A 24,394-nucleotide genomic window follows, 5' to 3' on the forward strand; every position below is an offset into this window, starting at 1 on the left:
TGCTGTTCTGGATGATTTGGGATGTGACACAGAGTGGCGTTACATGTGTAAAATATGGGAGTGTGTCAGGCCCAACAGCCAAAAGGAAGGAGAGTACAAAGGCCAGGTAATGAGGTAACACCAATGAAAAAAAAAAAAAAAAAAAAACATGGTTAGGGCTTTTGGCTGTTGAGCCTGACATTCCCATATTTTACACATGTAACGCCACTCTACGTCATATCCTTATTTTTCTCTCACCTATTTTATCTCTACTCATTAAGAGCACCATGGTTATCCCACGGACGTATACACATCCACTATATTATTCTATTCATTATTTTACATTTTTTTCACAGATATCCTTTATATGGTGCTACTATGGTTCCTACTCTATTTAATTTGCCCACACTGTACATGTGTGCGGCGTCTTCTCCCTTGACCGCCTGCCTGTGCGCCCTCAGATCCCGTGGGAGACACCCAGGGCCATTTTATCCTCAATACCACTGACCATCTGAGCTGTCATGCAAGTTCCTGGGAATTTTGGGGCTTTGCTCTCCCACTTCTCCGTTCTTCCCCCCTTTTTCCTTTTTTGTATCCACTATCACTGTGCTAATTTCCCCATTTTTTTTATAGATTTTATTATACATCGACTCCTGATGAAGTGGCGATTTGGGTCCATGAAACACGTTAAGGTTGCAATGTCTATAATATACCACACTACCTTACTACTACTTGGATTTGTATCCGACGATGCTACATGTATATATCCAATAATGCTACTACATTTGGAATTTAGCCCCCCCCTTTTTTGCATTTGAACCAGGGATGGAGAGACGTGACTACACAAACACGGTCGCCATCCATATAGCCCACAGGTTACAGCAAAATGGCAGCACCATGGAGGCTCCCAGGAGGGATCCCTAGGACAAGCCTAGGCAGGACAGGGGGCCTTGGCAGTAGCCCCCACCAGGTACAACACCCCCCCCCCCGCGCACAGCCGATCATCCAGTCGCCGGCGGCACAACCAGCCCCCCCCCCCATCGGGGGGGGATAGATAAGAGGGGGGATGCCTGATGGGAAGTAGCACTCGCTGGCCAGACTGGGGTGACCAGTGGATCTAGATTATCCAGACCGTCGCCCAGTTCGTCAGTTGATTGTAGATCTCACAGGAAAAAAAAAAAAAAAGGAGAAAAAATTTCTATCCAAAAAAATCTGCCAGGACCAGAGATCCCAGCTAGGAACTAGATCCTTACTCCTGACTAGGCAGAAAAAAAAAAAAACGGAGTACCTATAGCAGGGAGAGGGAGTATATTCCTGGGACTCTGCCCATAGGAGTAGCCAGATATTTTTCTGCCCAGTGTCATCCTCCTGTAGGGGGCAGTATAACCCAATGTTTATGAAGATCAGGAGCTGTGCTCGTCAATGAACGAAAGAGAAATACATTTTTTTGTCCACGGATGCAATTAATATTTTAGTTCACCTAAGTAAATGACAGAAGCAATCTGAATAATTGCTATGAGCAGTACAGTGCAATTCTCATTTTATAGCCAAATGCCAGTAAAAGTAAAACAAAAAAAAAACACCACCCCCCCCCCCCCCCCCCCTAATCTTTATTAGACTTTGTAGGCAACAGAGCTTACTTGGCTTTTTGCGGCTGCTCCAATAGATCTGTTTTTAGGACCGAATGAAATGCATGACCTATGAGACAAACACAGAATATCGTGAAGCACAATATAAAGACAATGAATGCACTGTCATGGTATTTAATACTGCAATCTGCTTTCTAAATTTTACTATATTGCTAATTAAAATGACCTTGCTTGCAAACCAAGAATAACAAAAAAAAAAAACACATCTTTGAAAAAGTATGGGGCGCATGGGTTACATCTGTCCATACACCTATAACTTCAGATTTAGGTCTCCGATTTACCCAACTTTTTATTACCAATTTTTTCAAATTTTTTATTTATGAGACAGCAATTTTCAACCACGTAAAACATTTTAGTAAAACAGATATAGTATACCCAACAATACAATGGAAAGGACTAAACCACCCAATGACAGGCTTCCATCAAATAAAACCAATTTTTTGTACTCGTTTTAAATCTTAAGTTACCCTGAGACAATGAGATGCGAGACTGTACAAATTGTTGTATAGGTTATCCTACATGATTTAATGACTAAAATTAACACATAACCTCAAAGCTGAAACACACATGCGTGTGTGCACGTGGAGCTCAGGGGTGACCAGTGTACAGGGTGCGAAGCTTAGGGGGGTACAGGAGTGCCCAGTGTACAGGGTGCGAAGCTTAGGGGGGTACAGGGGTGCCTAGTGAACAGGGTGTGGAGCTTAGGGGTGTACAGGGGCGCAGAGCTTAGGGGTGTACAGAGCTTAGGGGTGTGTTCAGTGGTGTGCAGTGTACATGGGGCGGAGCTTTGGAATGTTCTGGGTTGTGCGGTGTTCAGGGGTGCACAATGTACACAGTTTGACGCTTAGGGGTGTTCAAAGTACATGGTGCGGAGCTTAGGGGTGTTCAGGGGTGAGCAGTATACAGGGTGTGGAGCTTAGGGGTGTTCAGTGTACAGAGTATGGAGCTTAGGGGTGTTCAGGGGTGCGCAGTGTTTAGGGATGCATGGTTTACAGAGTTCAGGGGACAGAAATGTACCGCCTTCCACCCCCACATCCTCGACTGGATTGGCATCACAATCCTAGCATAGTCTCCCTATCACCCCATCCACTGTAAATCATCTTCTACCTCCCCTTAGCTGTATAAATGCCACAAACCCCCCCCCCCCCTCCCCAACACAGACCTCAGATTCAGCGCAGCTTGATGGGTGGGAGGGAGATATTCTTCCTCCCAGGCTCCTCCACAGGGTCTGTGATCAGGCAGGCAAGAGCCGAGGAGGAGCTTAGTGGAAGCTTCCTCTGCTCTTTTATCCTAGTGTGACAGGCAGCAGTCAGTGGGGAGAGGAATTATAATGCCTGCATGCCCTGCACTAGTAATGCCTTTGGCACCTCCCCACCCCCCTGTATGTCACAGCACAGTGCCCGGGGATGATGGGGAGGGTGCAGTGCAACCACTCAGGGGAACACTGTCATTTCCTAATACAGAAGCCGAGCTTCTGTATTTAGAAGTGACAGCGCTCCTCGGAGTGGAAAGCACAGGGCTAGCGCCAGAGCCCTGTGTGTTTGGGCTGAATAGGGTGTGCCCATGCACACTCGGAGCACGCTTATGCAGATAAATCAAAATAATGGGCTGCCAAATAACAAAACTTTTGTTTTTTCTATGTTCGAGAACTCTACAGTCTGAATGTGCAATATCAGAGAATACCAAGTAGGCCATCAAAACAACTTGTACACTTTACTAACTGATCCATGACTGCGGCCCCTCTCTTCCAATCTCTTCACTGACTTCCACTAGCCCAATGTATAAAATACTAACCACAATGTACAAAGATAGCCACAACACTGCTCCCAGCTACTTCACCAATCTCATCTGTATAGATCGCTCAAATCATCCTCTCCATTCCTTCCAAAGACATCTCTCTCTCTCTAGTTCCCTTATTACCTCTTCCCATGCTTGCCTCTAGGACTTTTCCAGAACCTCTTTCATCCTCTGGAACTCTCAAACCCCAGTAAGTCCAGTCAGCACCTATCCTGTCTGCCTTTAGGCTATCCTTAAAAACTAAATTTATTCAGGGAATCCTATCCCCCCCATCTAAAAAAAAAAAAAAAAAAAACTGTACTTGTCTGCTATTACCTTTTGTACCACTTCCCCCTCCCTTTAGATTGCAAGCTCCATGAGCAGGGCCCTCCTATTCCTTCTTGTAATTGTACTGTGCCATGTTTAATTGTAAAGTGCTGTGCAAAATGTTGGCGCTATATAAAACATTTATAACAATAATAATAAGAATAGGAATAAACGTGTCAGGAAACAAGAGTACTAACTGGCATAGGAACCTAATGTGTTCTCACAAACATTTCAAGCATGTACCATATCAACAGTATTGAAAATCTTAGTAACCCAAGAATTGAATTACATTAATATACACAAGTGTATCAACTGTATAACCTCACATTTGACGAATGTGCTGCAGTTCAAGGTAATGAATTACTGGGCATTGTGATGCATTGCAACACAAAAAAAAAAAAAAGTAGGAAATTTACAGCACACGAAAAAGAACAGCAAATAGTTGAAAACACCCAAATAGGTTGAGAGCAATTAGCCAGACTTATTTGCTAGTATTTCAGGAGAATAATAGTTAACCAGTTCAGACAAGTTTGGTTGACGTTTTATCATAGGTCTAGGAGTACATTAAAAAGTAACTACCTCACCAAGATAAATAAAAATAAATAAAAAAAAAACAACACCTACTCTCCAGATGCTGACCAAAGGTTTTCTAAACACAGCGAGCGATAATTCTTAAACTGACCTTACAGTCATAATAAAGGCTGGTATTTTTTTACCTAAAAAATAGTTACTGGCTCTGTGCAAGGATATTACACAGAACAGCCCCTTACTGTCTTCGACCTCCTGCTGGCGCTGCCTGCTCCTTCTCTCCTGCGTGTGTCCCCTTAGCAAGCGGTGTGCTATGGAGGCACACATGCGGGCACACTCCCAAGCTGGGATGTGTAAATCCATAGATGCAAACACACTGGCTCAGCAACATCCCCCACACTACCTTCTAATAGGATTTGACTGACAGCAGCAGGAGCCAAATGCACTTCCCATCTTAGGGTGGTTTATTTCTATGGAGGAGCAATGGAGCCAATCTTGTACAGCAGCAACAGGTCAAGAGGGTTGTGTTAGAAGCTAGATTTAGATGGAATATACTAACAAATTGAAGCCAAATTTCAGCTAATGCTTTCTAAGCAGTTACAGCAAGTTTATTTCTTCCCTTTCCTAAAAGGATTCCAATGGTTAGATGCCCATGTGGCCCCTTGCCAGCATCTTCTCTCCAGCTTCTTCAAGGTATTAACAAAAATGTCAGGGGTATACTCACTTTTGTGAGATACTTTATACAATGACCAGAAAAGAAAAGCAGACGATGAAAACTGTAGTGCTCAACCTCAGACTTTTAGTAGTCAGTGATAACTATGCACATTTAGCGCCTAGCAGTCAGTAGTAGAATGTCCCTTAAACTATCCATACGCAGATTTTTCCCATTCAGCCTGTAAAAATCGTAGATTCCACCATCCACGCTCCAACAGTGTGGATGGACGAATAACCTGCTGCGTACGTCTATTTTGTTAGCCAACCCCACTGGCTTTCAAAATACTAGAACATGATTGCATCTGATTGGATACAGGATCTTTTTTCGGCTGATAGTTTTCCGTCTGGCTCCTTTGATTTTTCAAATCAAGGGATGTTGGGTAGAATGCAGCCAACAAGGCCAGTCGCTGAGCGAATTTTAGCAGGTTAATTAAGAACCAGACTAAATTTGCTTGGTGTGTGGCTAGTCTTTCATCTCCTAGTTCCTACGTTTCCACAGAACCCTGGTTGAGTAACGCAGGTCCATAATCAATGATGCCCAAACGCATGATATTGTTTTTCCAAACTGTGGACTCTATAATGACAATGATTTTGTTTTAATTGCCTTTCCTTCACATGCAGCTTCTACAACTGGAATATTATCAGAATGTAGAGAAGTGCTGTAATGTCCAACACATCCATTACAGTAAGCAAAGAAAACAAAAAAGGGTGCACCGACCTAGCGCATTATCCTCAATAAAAGGCTTTATTTATGTAACAATAAAAAAATGGCTACTCACAGACGTAGATAAAAAGTCAATCATATCAAGCTAGATTGCTCAAATGTCCGGGTGTAGTCCATACAATCATTCATAACCGATGAGATGACGGCTGATGCGTTTCGAGGCCTAGCCTCTTCCTCAGAGCCCTGAGCTCTGAGGAAGAGGCTAGGCCTTGAAACGCTAGGCCTTGAGAAGCCAGTTGTGAGTCCCGTGAGGAGTGTGGTCGAGGGGTTTGGATACCAAGCGCAGGAGAAGGGTGGTCACACCTTATTGTTTTTTGGAACATCCATTATAGTACCTGACACTACTGGCACACTAACAGCTCCCAGACAAGTGTAGGCAAGATTGTTTCGTTAATTTACTGGTAAAAAAGATAAAAACAATCAATTACAGTAGGGTTGGTGTGACAAGTCCTGTATATTCAGGCCTTTTGACCCAATGCTTTAACAGCTCATCTCTATACATATTGGATACGGATTTGTTATTTTGTTTATTATCTGACTACAGGCTTCGATCAACCTAATATATAACACAGATTGGACATTGCATGTAGTGATACTGACTATCCAGCAGTAATGCTGGATTGGCGAGTCTGTGGGGGGTAAGTACTACCAGAGTTAGGTCGAATATTGCAGACACGGCTGATTTTTTTATTAAAAAAAAAAAAAAAAAAAACAAAAAAAAAAAAACCATTAACCACTTGCCGACCGCCGCACGAACATATACTGCGGCGGTCAGCTCCTCACAGGCAGAGTGACGTATCGGTACGTCACTAGCCTGGGAGGGTCTGGGGAGGGAGCGCGCGCCGCCGGCCGCATGGTCACGCACCCCCCCGCGCGTGTGACCAGCGGACCCGATGTCTGCCGGTCACTCTGCGATCGTTGGGGGAGAGGGAGAAAGGCAGGCAGCTTATGTAAACAAGCTGCCTGTCAGTTCTCCCTGTGTAGAGACACTGATCATACAGATCTTCTATGTAGAACCGTTGATCAGTGTAACTACACCTCAAGCCACAGCCAATCACAGTTAGAATCACGCCCCTAGGGACACACAGCCCCTCCCTCTCAAATAAAGTTAACCCCTTCACTGCCAGTGTATTTTTACAGTAACAGTGCATATATATAGCACCGATTACTGTAGAAATGTCACTGGTAACCCCAAAAGTGTCAAAAATGTCAGTCAAGGGTCCGATCTGTCCGCCGTAATGTCGCAGTACCGCAAAAAAAAAAAAAAAAAAAAAAAAATCGCATTACGCGTTAAAAAAAAAACACAACAAAAATGACAAAAATCTTTCCCTTTGTTAGTAAACGCGATAACTTTTGCGCAAACCAATCAAAATACGCTTTTTGCGATTTTTTTTACCAAACATATGTAGCATAAAACAAATTGGCCGAAAATGTTAAAAAATTTTGATTTTTACTGGTTTTTTTTTGGGAATTTCATATAAAAAAATGTGAAAAATATTATTTTTGCAAAATTGACGCTCTTTTTTTGTTTATAGCGCGTGATCACAAAAACGCACAGGTGATTAAATACCACCAAAAGAAAGCTCTGTTTGTGGGAAAAAAAAGGACGTCAAATTAGTTTAGGTACAGCGTCGCACGACCGCGCAATTGTCCATTAAAGTCACGCAGTGCCGAATCGCAAAATACCCCCTGGTCAGGAAGGGGGTAAAATCTTCCGGGGCTTAAGTGGTTAAACCAACACACACACATGGGAGTTCTTTTTGCAATGAAAAGGTCTTAGCATACTTGCTCAGTAAGTTAATGAACTAGCTGTTGATTTTCTCCTAGAAAACCAGTTCTGCCCTTTGTACCCTGTAGTTGTCTCAAGCAGTCTTGCCAATGTTTCCCTTGAACTATAGAACACATCGCTGCTATGGAGATGAGGAGAGGGTGGGATGTTTTGGCTTCCCGACTTCCTATTTTAGGGTGATAGTGCGCATCCATAGAGAAACTAGAGTGTATGGTTGTTACCCTAGGACAGGAAGCGTGTTACTGCCCAAATCATCTGGTGTAAATAAGGTCTCCTCCACACGGGCAATTACAAACATACACCAGATTTCTGCATAATCTTGTAACTGGGGGTGACAGGTGTGTGTGTGTGTGTGTGTGTGTGTGTGTGTGTGTGTGTGTGTGTGTGTGTGTGTGTGTGTGTGAATAGTATACAGCAATGACAGGCTTAGAGAAGCCATTGCTGTTCCCATGTATGCGCACAAACAGCAGTTACCTGCTGTTAGGGAAGAATAAACTATCCTAGACAGACAGATACAGGTCCATTTCCTCCCTGTTTACTTCCTAGATGGGTCCTTCTTCTAGGGGTCTATAGTGCATCCGGAAAGTATTCACAGCGCTTTACTTTTTCCACATTTTATGTTAGCCTTTTTCCAAAATGGATTAAAAAAAAAAATATATATATATATATATATATAATCACACGTACAGAAGTATTCACAGCCTTTGCCATGACACCCAAAGTTGAGCTCATGTGCATCCTTTTTTTCACTGATAATCCTTGAGATGTTTCTACAACTTGGGAGTCCACCTGTGGTAAATTCAGTTAATTGGACATGATTTGGAAAGGCACCTGTCTATATAAAAAGGTCCACAGTAAGTGCATGTCAGAGCACAAACCAATCCATGAAGTCCAAGGAATTGTCTGTAGACCTCATAGACAGGATTGTATTGAGGCACAGATCTGGGGGGGAAGGGTACAGAAAAATTTCTGCAGCATTGAAGGTCCCAATGAGCACAGTGGCCTCCATCATCTGTAAATGGAAGGAGTTTGGAACCACCTGGACACTTCCTAGACCGGGCCGCCGAGCCAAACTGAGCATTCGGTGAAGGGCCTTAGTCAGGGAGGTGACCAACAAGAACCCAATTGTCACTCTGACAAAGCTGCAGCTTTTCTCTGTGGAGAGAGGAAAACCTTTCAGAAGAATAACAACCATGTCTTCAGCACTCCCAACAATCAGGCCTGAATGGTATAGTGGCCAGACAGAAGCCTCATCACCTGGCCAATACCATCCCTACAGTGAAGCATGGTGGTGGCAGCATCAAGCTGCGAGATGTTTTTCAGCAGCACAAACTGGGAGACTAGTCAGGATTGAGGGAAAGATGAATGCAGAAATGTAAAGAGAAATCCTTGATAAAAACCTGCTCCAGATCGCTCTGGACCTCAGACTGGGGCAAAGGTTCATTTTCCAACAGGGCAACAACCCTAAGCACACAGCCAAGATAACTAAAGGAGTGGCTATGTGACAACTATGAAAGTCCTTGAGTGGCCCAGCCAGAGCTCAGACTTGGACCCAAATGAAAATGTCTGGAGAGATCTGAAAAATGGCTGTGCACCGACGCTCCCCATCCAACCTGATGAAGCTTGAGAGGTCCAGCAAAGAAGAGTGGGAGAAGCTTGTAGCACCACATTCAAAAAGACCTAAAAGTAGAATAATAAGCAAAACTTTAACAATTTGGATAAAAGGAGGGTCATAACACGCCAGTTTATTTTTTTGCCATCTGTGTCCCATTGTGTCCCAAGATTTCCCTTCACTTGCTGTCCCATAGCCAAAAACAGGTAGTAAGAGGAAAGAGCCCTGTATCTGAGTGCAGGAGTTATTCCTTGGGGGACCTCTACTAGTGTCCCCATTGGAAGATCCCCCTCTATTACTTTTCTGGGGACAACCCAAAATGTGGGTTTATCTTTTACTTTCAATGATACCAGTAAACGGAACAAATAGAGAGAGGGTGAATCTCCCTAACGGGGGCACAGACAGCAATAAAAACTGACAGGGGTTCTACTCCCTCTCAACTATTCAAAATAAAAAAAATAAAAAAAGTTTTGCCTTTAGTTGTACTTTAGGGCTGTAAATGGTGCTTCAACAAAAAGTATTCAGCAAAGGCTGTGAATATTATGTACGTCTGATAAGATTTGCAAAGATTTCCAACAAACATCTTTCATGTTGTCATTATGGGGAAATGCTGGTAGTAGTGTGAATATTATCCGGATGCACTGTATGTCATGTGTCGTGGACATTTCCCATTGGCTGGCCAGTAGAGGGGTTCTCTCCAGATCGATTAGACGACGGAAATCAGTGGCAGTGAGGGACAAAATGTGTCACAGGTCTTGTTGCCCCATAGACAGAAACTGTGCCAGCAAGAGACCTGGATGCGGGAAGCTGAGTAGGAAAACTTAAAGAGAAAAAAATTGCCTGGAGTTGGCTTTTCGCCCTCATTCACATTGAACGCTGGTTTGTGAACTAGCACGATTTCAAACCCGCATTTCATTGCGAGTTTGGGGGCAATTTGAAAGACATTGTGCGGGTTTCATGCACAAAGGTCTATTGAAATTGCCCCAGAAGTCACCAAAAGTAATGCAGGAACTACTTTTGGAAAGTAGTGCCGCGCCGTGCCGAGTGGGACAGTGGATATCAATAGCACTTCAATAAACAGGAATATGCCATAGCACACTATGCAATTTTAAATTAATGTTTCAGGGAATCTTAGGTTTTACTGAAGTTATATTGTTTTGCAAGTTGCCAGAGCTAGGAAGCAAGACCTGGAACTATTTTACGAAAGAGGGAAAGGTGTGTTCATCAAGAACTATACAACACCTAGCCTGCCAAGTGCGACTTTATGACTCACCCCTCGGGATTTGACCAGCCTTGTCTGGGAACAGATAAGTATGTGCACATTGCACTCACTGATAGCATACATGTCATGAGAGACACAGAGGCCGTCATAGCTGGACTCAATAAAAGTGATTGCTGCAGTTGGTAAAGTAATATAGACAAATGACAGTGGGAGATATTTGTGCCAGAAAACACAAGGGAAACCTGTCATTGGAGAAATACATTGATTGCCATTACTGAGGTCTGTTAGTGTGCTGTATTGCCATTTATTCTTAACCAACATATCTGCATTGCAATGCACCACAGTGCATTGCGTGCTGCATCACAAAAACGGCGTATGCACCCATTTGGGCGCTTTAGGCAGTTCATTCAAATAAAAAGGCCGCTTTAATGCGATGTCTTCTGCAATAAAATACACCTACCTGCTCAGTCTTCAGTGGCATGTAAACTAAGCTGTGCATGCACAGCTCAGTTTACATTGCCAGCACACAGTATATGTGTGCTGGTTGACTGACTCCTACACGTGTAGGAGTCATGTTGTCCTATGCTGGCCAATGAAGGTGCCAGGGCCAGAGAGGGATCCTTTGCCAACTTCAAACTGTTAGAGAGGTGGTAAGTGTAGCAACTTTAGTTCTGCTTTAACAAAACAAGCGGACCAGCAAAAGTGGCAGATAGAGGAGGGGAGGGTTGACTTAACCATGTATCACTGACAGGGTGCTTACAAACGGTCAGTTTCTACGTACATGTAAACTGTTTACATGAAAAGGAAACCAGTTGCGGTATCTGCTTAGTTTAGCTGGAGTTTAGCTTTAACTCGTTAGTTAAGGCCTTCTACATTTTCTAGTGCATCCAACACGACCATCTCTACAAGTTGCCAATGTTGCTTTCCAAGGACAGCAAATTGCTCCTCCATAGATTAAAGACAACATAAGATAAAAATGTTAGTTTTTGATTAGTTCAACTTCAAGGATTGGTAGTTGCAATGTATACAATTTTTGTTTTTAGGTTTAGATACACTTTATAAACGAATAAAAGAGCAGGCATTGCGACAATACAAATCCATTTGTTCTTTGCTGCAGCAGAGTATTATGTAACTCAAGGGGAATGATGCAACTGTTGGACCGCAATATGTATGCAATGGCTGTTTTGTGTACACATTGACCTAAGCCCAAACAAATGTGATGCATTGATTTTCAATAATGTGTGCAGTGCACAGAACACAGTACCATTCATTTTGAATCGCACCCCAAGGAAACCTGCACTACAATAAATGAGAACACTTTACCGTGCGATGTGATGGGATGTGTTAGAAAGAATAGCGCAGTTCAAATTTCAGGTCTGTAGTGGTGCAACATAAGGCACCGCAATGGACCGTATAGTTCTGAATGGGCCAAGCATAGCACAATTACATGTTTATTACTTAATCTACTCTTTTTGCCTACTGGGCACTTTTATCTCCTTCCTCACCAGGCCAAATTTGTTTGCGCAGTAATGCAACACTGTACACAAACAACTTTATTTTTTTTTTTGCAAAAAACTTTGTTTGTTATAAAAGTTTGGAAACCGGTACTTTTTCTCGTTCATTAACCACTTAAGCTCCAAAAGGTTTTACCCCCTTAATGACCAAGCCATTTTTTGCAATTCAGTACTGCAGTGGTCCTCAACCCTGGTCCTCAGGGCCCACTAACAGGCCAGGTTTGCAAGATAACTGAAATACATCCCAGGTGATATAATTTACTGCTCAGTGATTGCAGTACTCTTGTCTGCATCTCCCCAAGGTAATACTTAAAATCTGGCCTGTTAGTGGGCCCAGAGGACCGGAGTTGAGGACCACTGCAGTACTGCGTTACTTTAATGAAAAATTTTGCGGTCGTGTGACATTGTACCCGAATACAATAGATGTCCTTTTTTCCCCACAAATAGAGCTTTCTTTTGGTGGTATTTGATCACCTTGGCAGTTTTTAGATTTTGCGCTATAAAACAAAAAGTGCGACAATTTTGAAAAAAAAAAAAAAAAAACACATTTTTTACTTTCTGCTATAAAACATTCCCAATAATTTTTTTTTTAAAAAAAATCTAATTTTATCATTTTAAACCAATTTGTATTCTGCTACATATTTTTGGTAAAAAAAAATCCCAAAAAGCATATTTGAATTGGTTTGCGGAACATTGCAGCGGACAGATTAGTCCCCTGACATTTTTTTTTACACTTTTTGGGGGACCAGTGACATTAATACAGTAATCAGTGCTAAATAATATGCATGGTTACTGTATAAATGGCACTGGCAGGGAAGGGGTTACCACTGCAAGTGATCAAAGGGGTCAATGTATGCCTAAATTGTGCTTCACTGTGTGGGGGGGGGGGCTCTGTGACAGGCACAGAGAGATTGGGGTTTCAGCTTAGCTGAAACTCCTGATCTCTCCCTGCCCGTCTGACAGAAGACTCGCCTTCTTTGTTTACACAAGCAGGCAGGTCTTCTGTCAGTTTCTCTGACGATTGCGGGAGGCCAGCGGCGATCGCCGCTGCTCCTCCCAGGGCCTGCCTCCCGCGGTGTCCAGATCTACCCGATTTTGAGCAGCCGAGCCACCCTGCCACAGTATATCTGCGTGGGGCGGTCGGCAACTGGTTAATTTGCGCTGATGAGGCTGCATTGATGGGCACTGTTTGGACTGCACTGATAATCAGTGCCCTGATGTCCCTTTTAGAGAAGCTGGTTATCCGCTCTCTTCTCTCCTCATGCATGTCAGCATGAGAAAAGGAGTGCCAATAACCGGCTTCTATTAACAACTGTGATCAGCTGTAGTTGGACACAGCTGATCACGAGGTAAAGAGCGGCTGATTGGCTCTTTACCCCAATCCCCTGGACACTGATCACAGTGTGCCACCCGTGCCCTGCAGCGGGCGCGATCATGGGAAGCCATAATATGACAGCCTCTCAGAACTAGCCGTCCGCGCTGTAGCCGTCATTCAGCTATAGCGAGGTCGGCAAGTGGATAATTTCAAATACTTTTCCTTTTTTTTTTCAAACACACAAAAACAACAAGCTTTTCATTTAACAGTTCAGGCAGGTGTAGCATTCACTAGGGCAGAGCTGTAGTTTTTATCAACTGCCTCTAAATGACTGTAAACGACTCAGTGTACATGGACAGATAAGATAAGAGGAGAGTTCGGGGCTGCTGAAAAAAACGCCCAACTGCTCCTAAACGTCTGTTTATCAGCAGCAGTGTACATGAGACCTAAATGAAAAGTGATTTAACAAGACATGTGCCATACATACAGTACAGAATTCCTGTAAGGGTCCTTTCACACGGGCAGTGCGCCCGGCGGACTCCGTTTTGCTGCCAATCCCCGCTGAGCAGGTGCATGACAGCTCCGTCTCCGCTCTGTGTGCAGAGACAGACCTGTCATCAGATCCCCGCTGTCCTCTATGGGGGAAATCGGATGAAAACAGACCGCCTGTCCCTTTTTCAGCCGATCCTATCCTCCAGACGGATGACCATAGGGTTTCCATCTGTTTGGATTTCACGGCAGGATCGGATTGGATAGCAGTGGACATGTCACTGCTGACATCCGCTGCCCCATAGGGGTGCATGGAGCATCCAATCAGGTCCGCCTGAAAAAATAACACGTGGTCCTAATCGGAAAAAAACATCTGAGGTTTACAACCTCTTTAGTGCCGGTTCACACTACTCCGACTTGTCAGGCGACCAATGACAAGTCGTGCTCCATTCTGTGCTATTGTGAACCGTTCTAATCGGAGCGACTCAAGTCGCTCCGACTTAGAAAAAGGTTCCTGCACTACTTTTGTCCGAAGTCGGAGCGACTTGCATTGACTTCCATTATGTGAAGTCCGTGCAAGTCGCGCCGAAGTCGCGGTGCACGGCGATTTGTTCAAGTCGCCCCAGTGTGAACCGACTCCTAGAGCCCATTCACACTGATCCGACTTGTCAGACTGACAAGTCACGGTCCGTCGTGCTCCCATTGTTCGGTACAACAGTTCTAATAGGAGCGACACAATACTTCGGGGGGATCCTGGAGTGACTTGCATAGACATTCATTTTATGAAGTCCGTGCAAGTCATGCCGAAGTCACGGTGCACTTGACTTCACAGTTCGCCCCGAAGTCGTGCCGCTGCAGTGTGAAACGGCACTTTAGGTGATAGGAAACATTTGTTTTTTTTGTTTTTTTTAATTATAAACATGTTATACTTACCTGCTCTGCAAAATGACAGTGTGTGAAAAGTGGACTTTCTGACCTCATCCTCTCTCCAGCACTCCTTCCTCTGTTGCAGCACCAAATTCCCCATGGTTAACTGGTATTGGGCTCTAGGGGTAGCGGTGATGTCATTCTCTCTTGTGCCTTTATGTGACAGTGCTAGGGCCTAGCAATGGGCCAAATGCTCCACCATAACTGGGTATTATTGCCATCTGCTATGAAGAAGTGGCAGGAAGAACTAGCAAGAAGAGCATCAGTGTGGGGGGGGGGGGTTGCAAAGACACTCACTTTGCCCTGAATAACCAAGTTGACAGTCTCTTAAAAGTGGATACTGCACCCAAATGCAAGGTCTGCTTTTTAGATCCAGGGAACACCAAATAACCCTAATTTTGTGAGAAGATGGCCTTTCCTGGTAAAATTGGGATCCTTGTTTTTGCCAGGAGGATTGCGACAATCTTTGCCTAGGGTGGAAGCCACTCACTTTATTGGACAATTTTTTTTTTTTTTTTTTTTATTGGTGGACTGTGGTATTTTTCAATGGGAGGGTGGGCCAGTATTTAAGCTGACCTTGCATCTGGGGTATGTTCTTCTTTAATAGAGCACCTCTTAGTAAAAGAAGTCTTAACAGTCTTAGCAGCCTCAACACCAAAAGCTAAGTAATCAAAGTCACATTTCTCAGTCTTAAAGGAGCTGGTGACTGAGTCACTGGCTCTGTGCTCTGCCCCTCCAGCGTTTACTGGTACACTGGGCTGGGGAGGGAATGGGAGCGGCTGACTCCGGTTCTCAGCGGTGGACTGAGAGACTGAGCCAGCTGCTTGCCAGGCATCTGGGTGGATCCTGGCATTGAAGTCAGCATCTCTCTAGAACATGGACTGATTGAGTGACATCAGCCAACGATGGGCTTTAGCCTGCTGAATACGGCTCACATGGGTGCAGATTACAGTGCACTCCGGTGAACCCCCACGAGAAGTAAGGTCAAAAGAGCTTTGGCTATACTTCTCCTTTAAAGTGTGTTTCCCCCTTTTGCAGCTAGATTTGAGAACCCCCCCCACCGTCTGTTTGTTATGTTTTCCTAACTGACACAAAATATCTAAAAACAAACATTTTTGTTTTTGATTTATAAAAAAAACAAAAAAAAAAAAAACAAAAAAAAAAAAAAAAAAAAAAAAACACAGAGAGCTGATAACCGGAAAATCTTTTACATTGTTATCAGCTGTGATTGGACACAGCTGATGACGTGGTAAAGGGCTGCTGTGATTGGCCCTTTATCACGTTCTTTGATTGAATGAATATGAATATATCGTTGGCCATCATCCTCTTGACTGTGTTGAGAGGACACAGCGATCACAGAGCGCAGCATTGTTCTGGCCCTCCCGGAAAAACAAAGCCGCGCTTTTGGCTAAAGTGCGGTAAGGTAGTGGTTAAAGTGCCACTGATCATCAATGATAGCAGGATTCTTTTTAAAGAAATAAAAGTAAATCCACTGTTTTATATTTTTCCCTTTATGAAATAAAAATATAAACCCAGTGTTTATTAAATATGACCAAAAGAAGAATGTCAAAATAATATATATAAAATTCATTTGGGTACAGTATTGCACCATTACGTAATTGTCAAACTATCCTAACACTGAAAGATGGCCTGGTAAAGGGGTATTACAGGCTGGTACTCAAGTGAATAAAGAGAGTCACCACCCCGTGCTTAACCAGATAAACATACTAAGTAGAGATGCACCGAAATTTTGGCCGCCAAAACATATCTGCCAAAAACAGTGTTATCGGCATTCGGCCGAGAAAAAAAGGTGCTGATAATGGCACCGAAAATGCATGAGATTTTGCTGCGAATTCAGGGGACGATTTTACTGTGCTTATGGTCACTTTTTCATTGGTCACATTACACAAAAACCGCATCAAAAACACAGCATGGGTGCCTAAAAGATGAGTTCTTGCTGCGTTTTCAAAGCAATCAAACGGGAAGGTGCGTTTTTTTGTGCATTCTTTTTAACTGACCAAAAAAGCAGCAAGTAGGATTTAACACCACAATGTAATAGCAGTGGACCAGTGTGAAGACATACTTAGAACTTAAAAGGGATACATTTTCTTGCGCTTAAAGGTGCAAATAATGGCCAACAATAAATGCATATTCATTTAAATTGATAATATTTAAAAAGTCGACTATTTTTTTTACAACTCATTTTCGGTACCAAAACTTCCATTCGGTGCACCTCCAATACCAAGTAAAGATACTTGCCTAGGTCAGTGTGGCTTTCTTTACCAACATGATGGAAACAGACTTTATATTGTAAATCACCTTGGACACTACTGCAGGCCGCGGTTCTGCATTCAGTGGGCTGTTCCCCCTTTCCAGCTCGGACATCAGCCCAGCAGCGACTTAGGCTGGCCATATATTATACAAAATTTTCCTTTAGCCATATAGTATAGGTCAAACCTAAACACTTTCCAATTTGTACTCAGTCAGACAGGCCCTTGCACTACACAGTTGCATATAAATCTAAAGGAAATACAAGAAAATTGTATAGTTTATGGACAGCCTTAGCCATGTACACAAGGAATGCCAATGGAGATTGAGGGTTGTCAGCCTCTGCCAGGACCTTCACTGAGGTCAAAGTCAGGGAAGGGAGCAGAACCTCCTGTGATGTCAGCAGCCTCAGAGCTGACACTCTATGGCCCTGGTGCCCAACCTGCAGCCCATTAGAACCTATTAGGAGGCCTTCAGGCCCTGTAAACTGTAGTCTGTTTTCTTGAGCTTACTATGGAGGCAAGCTGTAGCTCCATGTATCTATTCATGCACAGAGCCCCACCCCCTCTCCTCATTGGCTAACCGACTGACAGCAGCGGGAGCCAACTGCGCCGCTGCTGTGCCTCAACCAATTAGGACGGAGAGTCTCAGATAGTCAAGGCACTCGAGGACATCGTAGGAGCGAGAGGGGGCTCAAGTATTAGGGGGGTGCTGCACACAGAAGGCTTTTTATCTTAATGCATAGAATGCATGAAGATAAACATCCTGATTTTACAACCACTTTAAGGGAGGGGTTGGCCTCCCAGATGTGCGGGCCTGTTACAGGGAGACCCATCTCACCAGGCTAGTTAACTGGCACTATCACACTGAGGCAAAACACTGTGTGGCTATGGAGCTAAAGGACTCTAATGGTACAGCGAAAAGTTGGCCTTGGATCACCTTTCTATTGCCGAAAGCGGTCAGTGAGCACCCTACCTTCGGTAGCACCTGGTTGGTTGCCACAGACACCTTTCCAACACTCCTCCATCTGTCCACTGCCCTCACCCATGGTTCCTATACTGGGGAATTCAGAATATAAACAAGGCCTCCAGAACCCCCGCTTCCAATGTCTGGTATCCAGTAGCAGCCTCCATTTCTGGGATTTCATGGAATCTGATGGCCAGCTCTCCCCGTCCGCTTGTGCGACTGCCATTTATCCTCCACTGGACATTTGGAGCAGTCTACAGATCTGTCATTTTCTTTTTCAGTCGATCTATGGGTATCTTTTCGTCCCCTAACAGAAGTGGAAAGCACCTGCCACAGGAGGGAACCAACCAGCACCTGCTTTTTGACTATCTATGCTCTTCCAATTCATCTGGTGATGGGGTTTGTTCCAGAGTTCCTTTCCAAATGAGAATCTGACCTTGACACCCAATTCACGGACTCAGTGAAAATCCATAACTTCGCACAGAAGACTTCCATCGGCCCCAAGGTTCAAGAGACCAGATATAAGATTCTGACAAGGTGGTACAGGGTGCCTATTACCCTGCACAATCTCTTTCCCCAGGTCCCTCGTACATGCTGATGGTGTGGGGCAAAAGGAAATACAAACTTACACATTTTTTGGTATTGCCCCAAACTAGGACCTTTCTGGCAAGAGGTGATCACTGCAATCAAACACCTGACCAACGTAGACTTACAAGTCAAACCTGTGGCATACCTTCTACATCTCTCAGAGTGACCTATTAAGAACTATAAAGCCTCTCTTACAATACAGTCTAAGGCGTACATCCCTCTATGCTGGAGGTCTGTAAATGCGCCATCGAAGTCTTTATGGTTTTCTAAAGTTAATGAACTCAGGGACATGGAGGACCTCCTGGTTATCTTGAACAACTAGGAGACCTTTAGGGACACTTGAAGGCCCTGGCAATACTTGGTCTATACTGATGCCTACCTACAGGTGGTTTCGCAACCTGGTTGACCTCCTGGACTTTGCCTACGCACCCCGGGTGAGACACTCCTCCACATCTCTGACCATTGCCTTTTTCCATCCTATGCCTCCCTCACATATCTTGCCCAGTTTTGGACATTGTGCCATGCAGTTATCTGTCTTACTATTTGTTTTCATGTCCATGTTTCATGTGGGTCGTACCGGCTGTCAGGATGTCATGCACACCCAGAACAAAGTATTATATATCTAGTTGCACTTTTTAAGTTCATGAGTGTGTGTTGGAGATTTCTCTTGATGCAAATCTATGTGCCTTACGTGCTATGTTGTATAATGAGTCGTTTGAAGTCTGCAGTGATGTACACGATCACCCATGTCTTGCTCTACTGTACCTTTTTGCATTGGATTCCCACAGTGAGACTCTTTGTTACAATGGTAAGTATTGCTTTACATACGTTTGTAAATTGCAACTTTTTTGAAAATAAAAAATTACAAAAAAAATAATGCAGAAGCGCTTTCCTTACTCCCATTGATTCTCTATCGGATTTACTTTTTTCCCCCCTTCTTCAAAAGGCAACATCCTTTATTTGATCTTCAACTGCCATGCTGCCACGCACATGTGATCAGTTATGACAGAAGCCATTTGATGGTTTAACAGTTTGGTTTAGAGCACAACCAATGTGACAGTTACGTTCCGGGCACATGCTGGGAATGTAGCTTTTTTTTTTTTTAAAACCTAAAATTGATGGGTTTAGTTCTCCTTTAACTCTTTCCTGTGAAGGCCAGAGGATCAGGGAATCAGCACAGAGAGCAAGGAGCATTGAAAGCTGTAAACTGCAAAGGCTGAGGGAAGAATTTAAAATTTTCGTTTACTGGGGAAGTATTCATGGCGCTTTTCCACTGCATGGAACCGAACGGTTCGGCTCGCTTTTGCGCTTTTCCACTGCATGGGACGGTGTTGGAACGGTTCGGTACGGCGGCGCTTTTCCACTACAAGGAACCGAAAGGTACGGCTCGCTTAAACAGTACCACCTCGGTTGTGGTTCCAAGAGGGCTGTACCGGTACCATATCCCACAATCCTTTGCATGCTGCCTTGACTGTTTGTCACTACTAGCCACTGATTGGTGAGAGAATCGTTGTTATCCCTCCAACTTACTACTTTAGTAGAAAAGCAAAGCATACCAAACCGTACTGAACCGTTCCAACACCGTACCATGCAGTGGAAATCCAAACCGAGCCAAGCAGGGCCGAGTGGAGCCGAGCCAGTACTTGCAGTGGAAAAGTGCCATTATTGTGCTCAATGTGTCATACATAGAAAAGCTTGGATGGTTTAAAGCAGTATTAAACCCAAAAGCAAACATATTACAGCTTACCAATTCTTACATGGGATAGCTGTTTGTTTCTTTTGTTAGGCTCTTCTATTTTTATCGTTTAAACCAGCCAGTAAGTGTGTTTTTCACAGCACAAATTCTCCAGCAGAATGTATTAGTGTACATGGATGAGACACCATTGAACACTGACAAGGGTGCTTACAGTAACCAGTTTTATTTATTCATGCCTATTCAAAACCTATATCCCAAAAGACAAACACAAAAAAATGTTTGCTCTATTTGATTATCCATTTAGCGACCGCCTGCAATGTACTGCAGATGAGCGGCCGCTGTAGGTAAAGCGACGTACCCATATATCGCTGCCTACTTCCGTGTTTATGGCATCCCCTGCCCAGCACTCTGATTGTACACAGCTGAAGCCTGTCAGCAAATCCCGGCCAATGATTTACAGCCAAGACATGCTGATTGGCTGTGTACAATCACAGCCCAGAGCTCAGTGTTGACAATCAACACAGAGCTCTGTGCACAGGGAATGATCTTTGCGTTTTTCTTATCCTTGTAAAACAGGGATGAGAAATGTATATCTAGTAGTAAAGCAGCATTTAATCCTTTGATCGCCTTAGATGTTAACCCCTTCCCAGACAGTGTCAGTGTATAGTATTATCACTGATCACTGTATTATTGTCAGTGGCAGTTAGTTACCCCAGTGTCCTTATACGTGGCTGATCATTACCATTAGTAGCGTATAAAAAAAAAAAAAATAATAATAAATCTATTATATATCCCATAGTTTGTAGTAGGGATGCACTGAAATTATCGGCCGAAAATGAGCCTCTCTCATTTCGGTCGATAATGGGTTAACATTGCCGAAATTAATATGGCCGCCGTGAGAAAGGAGGAGGGCGCAGGGCAGGTTTTAAAAGTCCCGCCTCTGGCTGGCCGCCCGCCTCTCAATGACGTCCCTACTACAATCTGTGCATGAATGGAGGGACATACCAGGCGGGAGGGCGGGGCGAGCGGCCGCTAATAGATAAAACTATGTGATCCTTCCCTGTCAGCTCAGCGGGACTGTGTGTGAATGAGAACTGACCTGACACCGGGCGGTGGGGCGGGGGGAGCGGCCGCTAATAACTAGAACTATGTGAGCCTTCACTTCACTTCCCTGTCAGGCATGTATCTCCTCTGACAGGGAAGTGGGACGCGGACGCTGATGCGGGGGGGGGGGGGGGTGATAGCTGAGGCAGCTTACCATTGGTATTAGTATTAATTATGCAGCATGAGGGGGTTAATGTATTGTCACTGCTGCATTAGTGAACGACCAGTGGCAGTTAATTAACCCCTTTGTGCTGCATTAGTGCAACCAGCATCAGTGCAACCAGTGTTAATTAACACTGATACTGGTTGCACTAATGCAGCACAAAGGGGTTAATTAACTGCCACTGGTCAGTCACTAATAGATGAGTGACCAGCAGTGACAATACATTAACCCCCTCATGCTGCATAATACAAATACCATTGGTAATTAAATTAACCTCTTGCCAACCCGTCACAGTACATATACTGTGACAGGGTGGCTGCGACAGGTGTACGTCGCTGCCTGTTTTTGGTGTATGCCCCTCTTCTATCCATTTTAAAATTTGGGGGAAAAAGTCATTTTCGGTTTTCGGCCAAGGGCATCCTGCATTTTTGGTCCAAAATTTTCATTTCGGTGCATCCCTAGTTTGCAGATGATATAACTTTCACACAAACCAATCAATATAACCTCATTGGGGGGTGTGTGTGTGTGTGTAATATATATATATATATATATATATATATATATATATATATATATATATATATATATATATATATATATATATATATATATACATACACACACATACATATACACACACACACATACATATATATATACATACACACACGTACACACACACAGACAGTGATCGATCAAAGACATATAGCAGAATACATTTTTAGCAAAATTTATACAGAAATTATTTTTTTAACTGGGAGGTGTTATGTGGCAGAAAGCTTTGAAATGTTTGATCTTTTTCTATATAATTGCAAAAAATAAAATTAAAAAAACCCACTGGTGATCAGATACCACCAAAAGAAAGCTCTATTTGTGTGAAAAAAAATAGATATAAATTTTGCTTGGGTACAGGTAAAGTAGCGCAGTGCCAAACAGCAAAAAATAAGGCCTGGTAAAGAAAGAGGTAAAAGCTGGAGCTCTAGCAGTATAAAGCGTGAGCTGGAGTTTGGCTTTAAATTTGCTAGTGGTTCTATATCTAATACATTTAACGCTCTCTGACCATGATGTGCCTCCTGTGCTCATTCCTCCAGAATTAGGTCTCACTGGCCATCACCATGGGAAAAAAAAAAAAAAGGACCAAAGAAAAAGAAAAAACGAATGCAGCCAACAAATCTAAGAATTGGTAACCTGCAATATAATGCATTTGTGGTTTTGGCCTTAATTTAGTGTTTTATGAGCAATTTATTAAGCAGGTGAGTAGCAGAGAAGAAATTGCTTAATAACCTGAGTCACTCTGAGATTCCCTCCCATACATGAATGAAAGCCTATGGTAGGGAATGAGGATGTAGAATAAAGCTATCCTATATGAGGAATATTGATGTGTGATGAGGAGAAGGCAGGCAGCCTGCCATGGAGGAGTTAGGCCTCATGCACACCTCTCCTCTGTCTAGCAGCGCTCACACGATAAGAGGGAATGACAAGGACCAGGCAGCATGGCGGCGCCGGCTCTACTCACGGGGTACTGCGGTCGCTGTACTCATTGGCCACAGTCTCGATCCCTCCGGCTCTCGCCACCGCGACGTAGCAGCTCTGGAAGCCCAGGTCGAAGCCCACCACAGACATGACTGCAGCTGGGGACACTGGTAGCGCACAACACGGGGAGGGGGGAACACGGCTGAGCGGCCGCACTACACTCCTGCACGGGGAGATGAATGGAACCCTGGAAGATCTCGAAAGATCTCGCTGTCACAGGAGGAGGAAAAGCAAGAGGCAGCGCCGGAGAATCTCGCGATAAAAGGAAACGTCATAGCCTCAGGTTTACCGGACCAATCCGCTCCTCCCTGCGCCTGCGTCTGGCCAATGAAAGGGGGGAACGGGTTGGCACATCACTAGAACGAGTAGGAGGGCGCTAGGTGACGAATTCCCTCCTTCACGTTGCGATTTCCCTTTCAAGGGGAGGGGGTGGGGCCACGCCGCTTAGGGTTGCGTCATACGTACGTTGATGCAGTTGCTACGGATACTGCAATGTAAGGGGAGGAAGGTCTGCCCCCCTCACTCCTGGCCTGACGTCAGATGCTCTATAAATAAATGGTGTTCTCTAATGAAGATGGCTCTGCTGGTTTTTAATTATCTTTGTGAGAAAGTATAACTCCAGCCAAAATAGAGTGGGAAGGAAACAGTTTTATTTTTGGCCTCTGTAGAGAAATTTTTTCTCATATCCTGTTTTAGTCATTTGAGGCGCAAGCAGTGTTAAAAAAAACGTATCGGTCTGTGTATCATGTAGTCCTGTGTTTAGCGCTGTGTGTATTATGTAGTCCTGTGCCCAGCACTCTGTGTATTATGTAGCCCTGTGCCCAGCACTCTGTGTATTATGTAGTCCTGTGCCCAGCACTCTGTGCATTATGTAGTCCTGTACCCAGCGCTCTGTGCATTATGTAGTTCTGTGCCCAGCGCTCTGTGCATTATGTAGTTCTGTGCCCAGCGCTCTGTGTATTATGTAGTCCTGTGCTCAGCGTCAGCGCTCTGTGTATTATGTAGTCCTGTGCTCAGCGCTCTGTGTATTATGTAGTCTTGTACCCAGCGCTCTGTGTACTATGTAGTCCTGTGCTCAGCGTCAGCGCTCTGTGTATTATGTAGTCCTGTGCTCAGCGCTCTGTGTATTATGTAGTCTTGTACCCAGCGCTCTGTGTATTATGTAGTCCTGTGCTCAGCGCTCTGTGTATTATGTAGTCTTGTACCCAGCGCTCTGTGTATTATGTAGTCCTGTGCTCAGCGCTCTGTGTATTATGTAGTCCTGTACCCAGCGCTCTGTGTATTATGTAGTCCTGTGCTCAGCGCTGTATGTATTATGTAGTCCTGTGCTCAGCGTCAGCGCTCTGTGTATTATGTAGTCCTGTCATCAGCGCTCTGTGTATTATGTAGTCCTGTGCTCAGCGCTCTGTGTATTATGTAGTCTTGTACCCAGCGCTCTGTGTATTATGTAGTCCTGTGCTCAGCGCTCTGTGTATTATGTAGTCCTGTGCTCAGCGCTGTATGTATTATGT

At 44.1% G+C, this 24,394-nt stretch overlaps 1 protein-coding gene across 1 annotated transcript in view; it reads right to left on the reverse strand.

Moving 5' to 3' along the window:
* HSPA4 (heat shock protein family A (Hsp70) member 4) overlaps positions 1-23,140 on the reverse strand; it is a 70,939-nt gene extending 47,799 nt beyond the window's left edge. Inside the window, exons 1-2 of the mRNA XM_082255675.1 lie at positions 22,867-23,140; positions 1,620-1,677 (exon numbers count right to left, since the gene is read on the reverse strand). Of these exons, the coding sequence (XP_082111801.1) occupies positions 1,620-1,677; positions 22,867-22,973 (165 nt within the window). The 5' untranslated portion in view covers positions 22,974-23,140. The remainder of the gene's footprint in view (positions 1-1,619; positions 1,678-22,866) is intronic.
* Positions 23,141-24,394: the final 1,254 nt, after the last annotated feature.

This window comes from Pelophylax lessonae, assembly GCF_965119305.1.
Source record: "Pelophylax lessonae genome assembly, chromosome: 4".
Classification (NCBI taxonomy): Eukaryota; Metazoa; Chordata; class Amphibia; order Anura; family Ranidae; genus Pelophylax; species Pelophylax lessonae.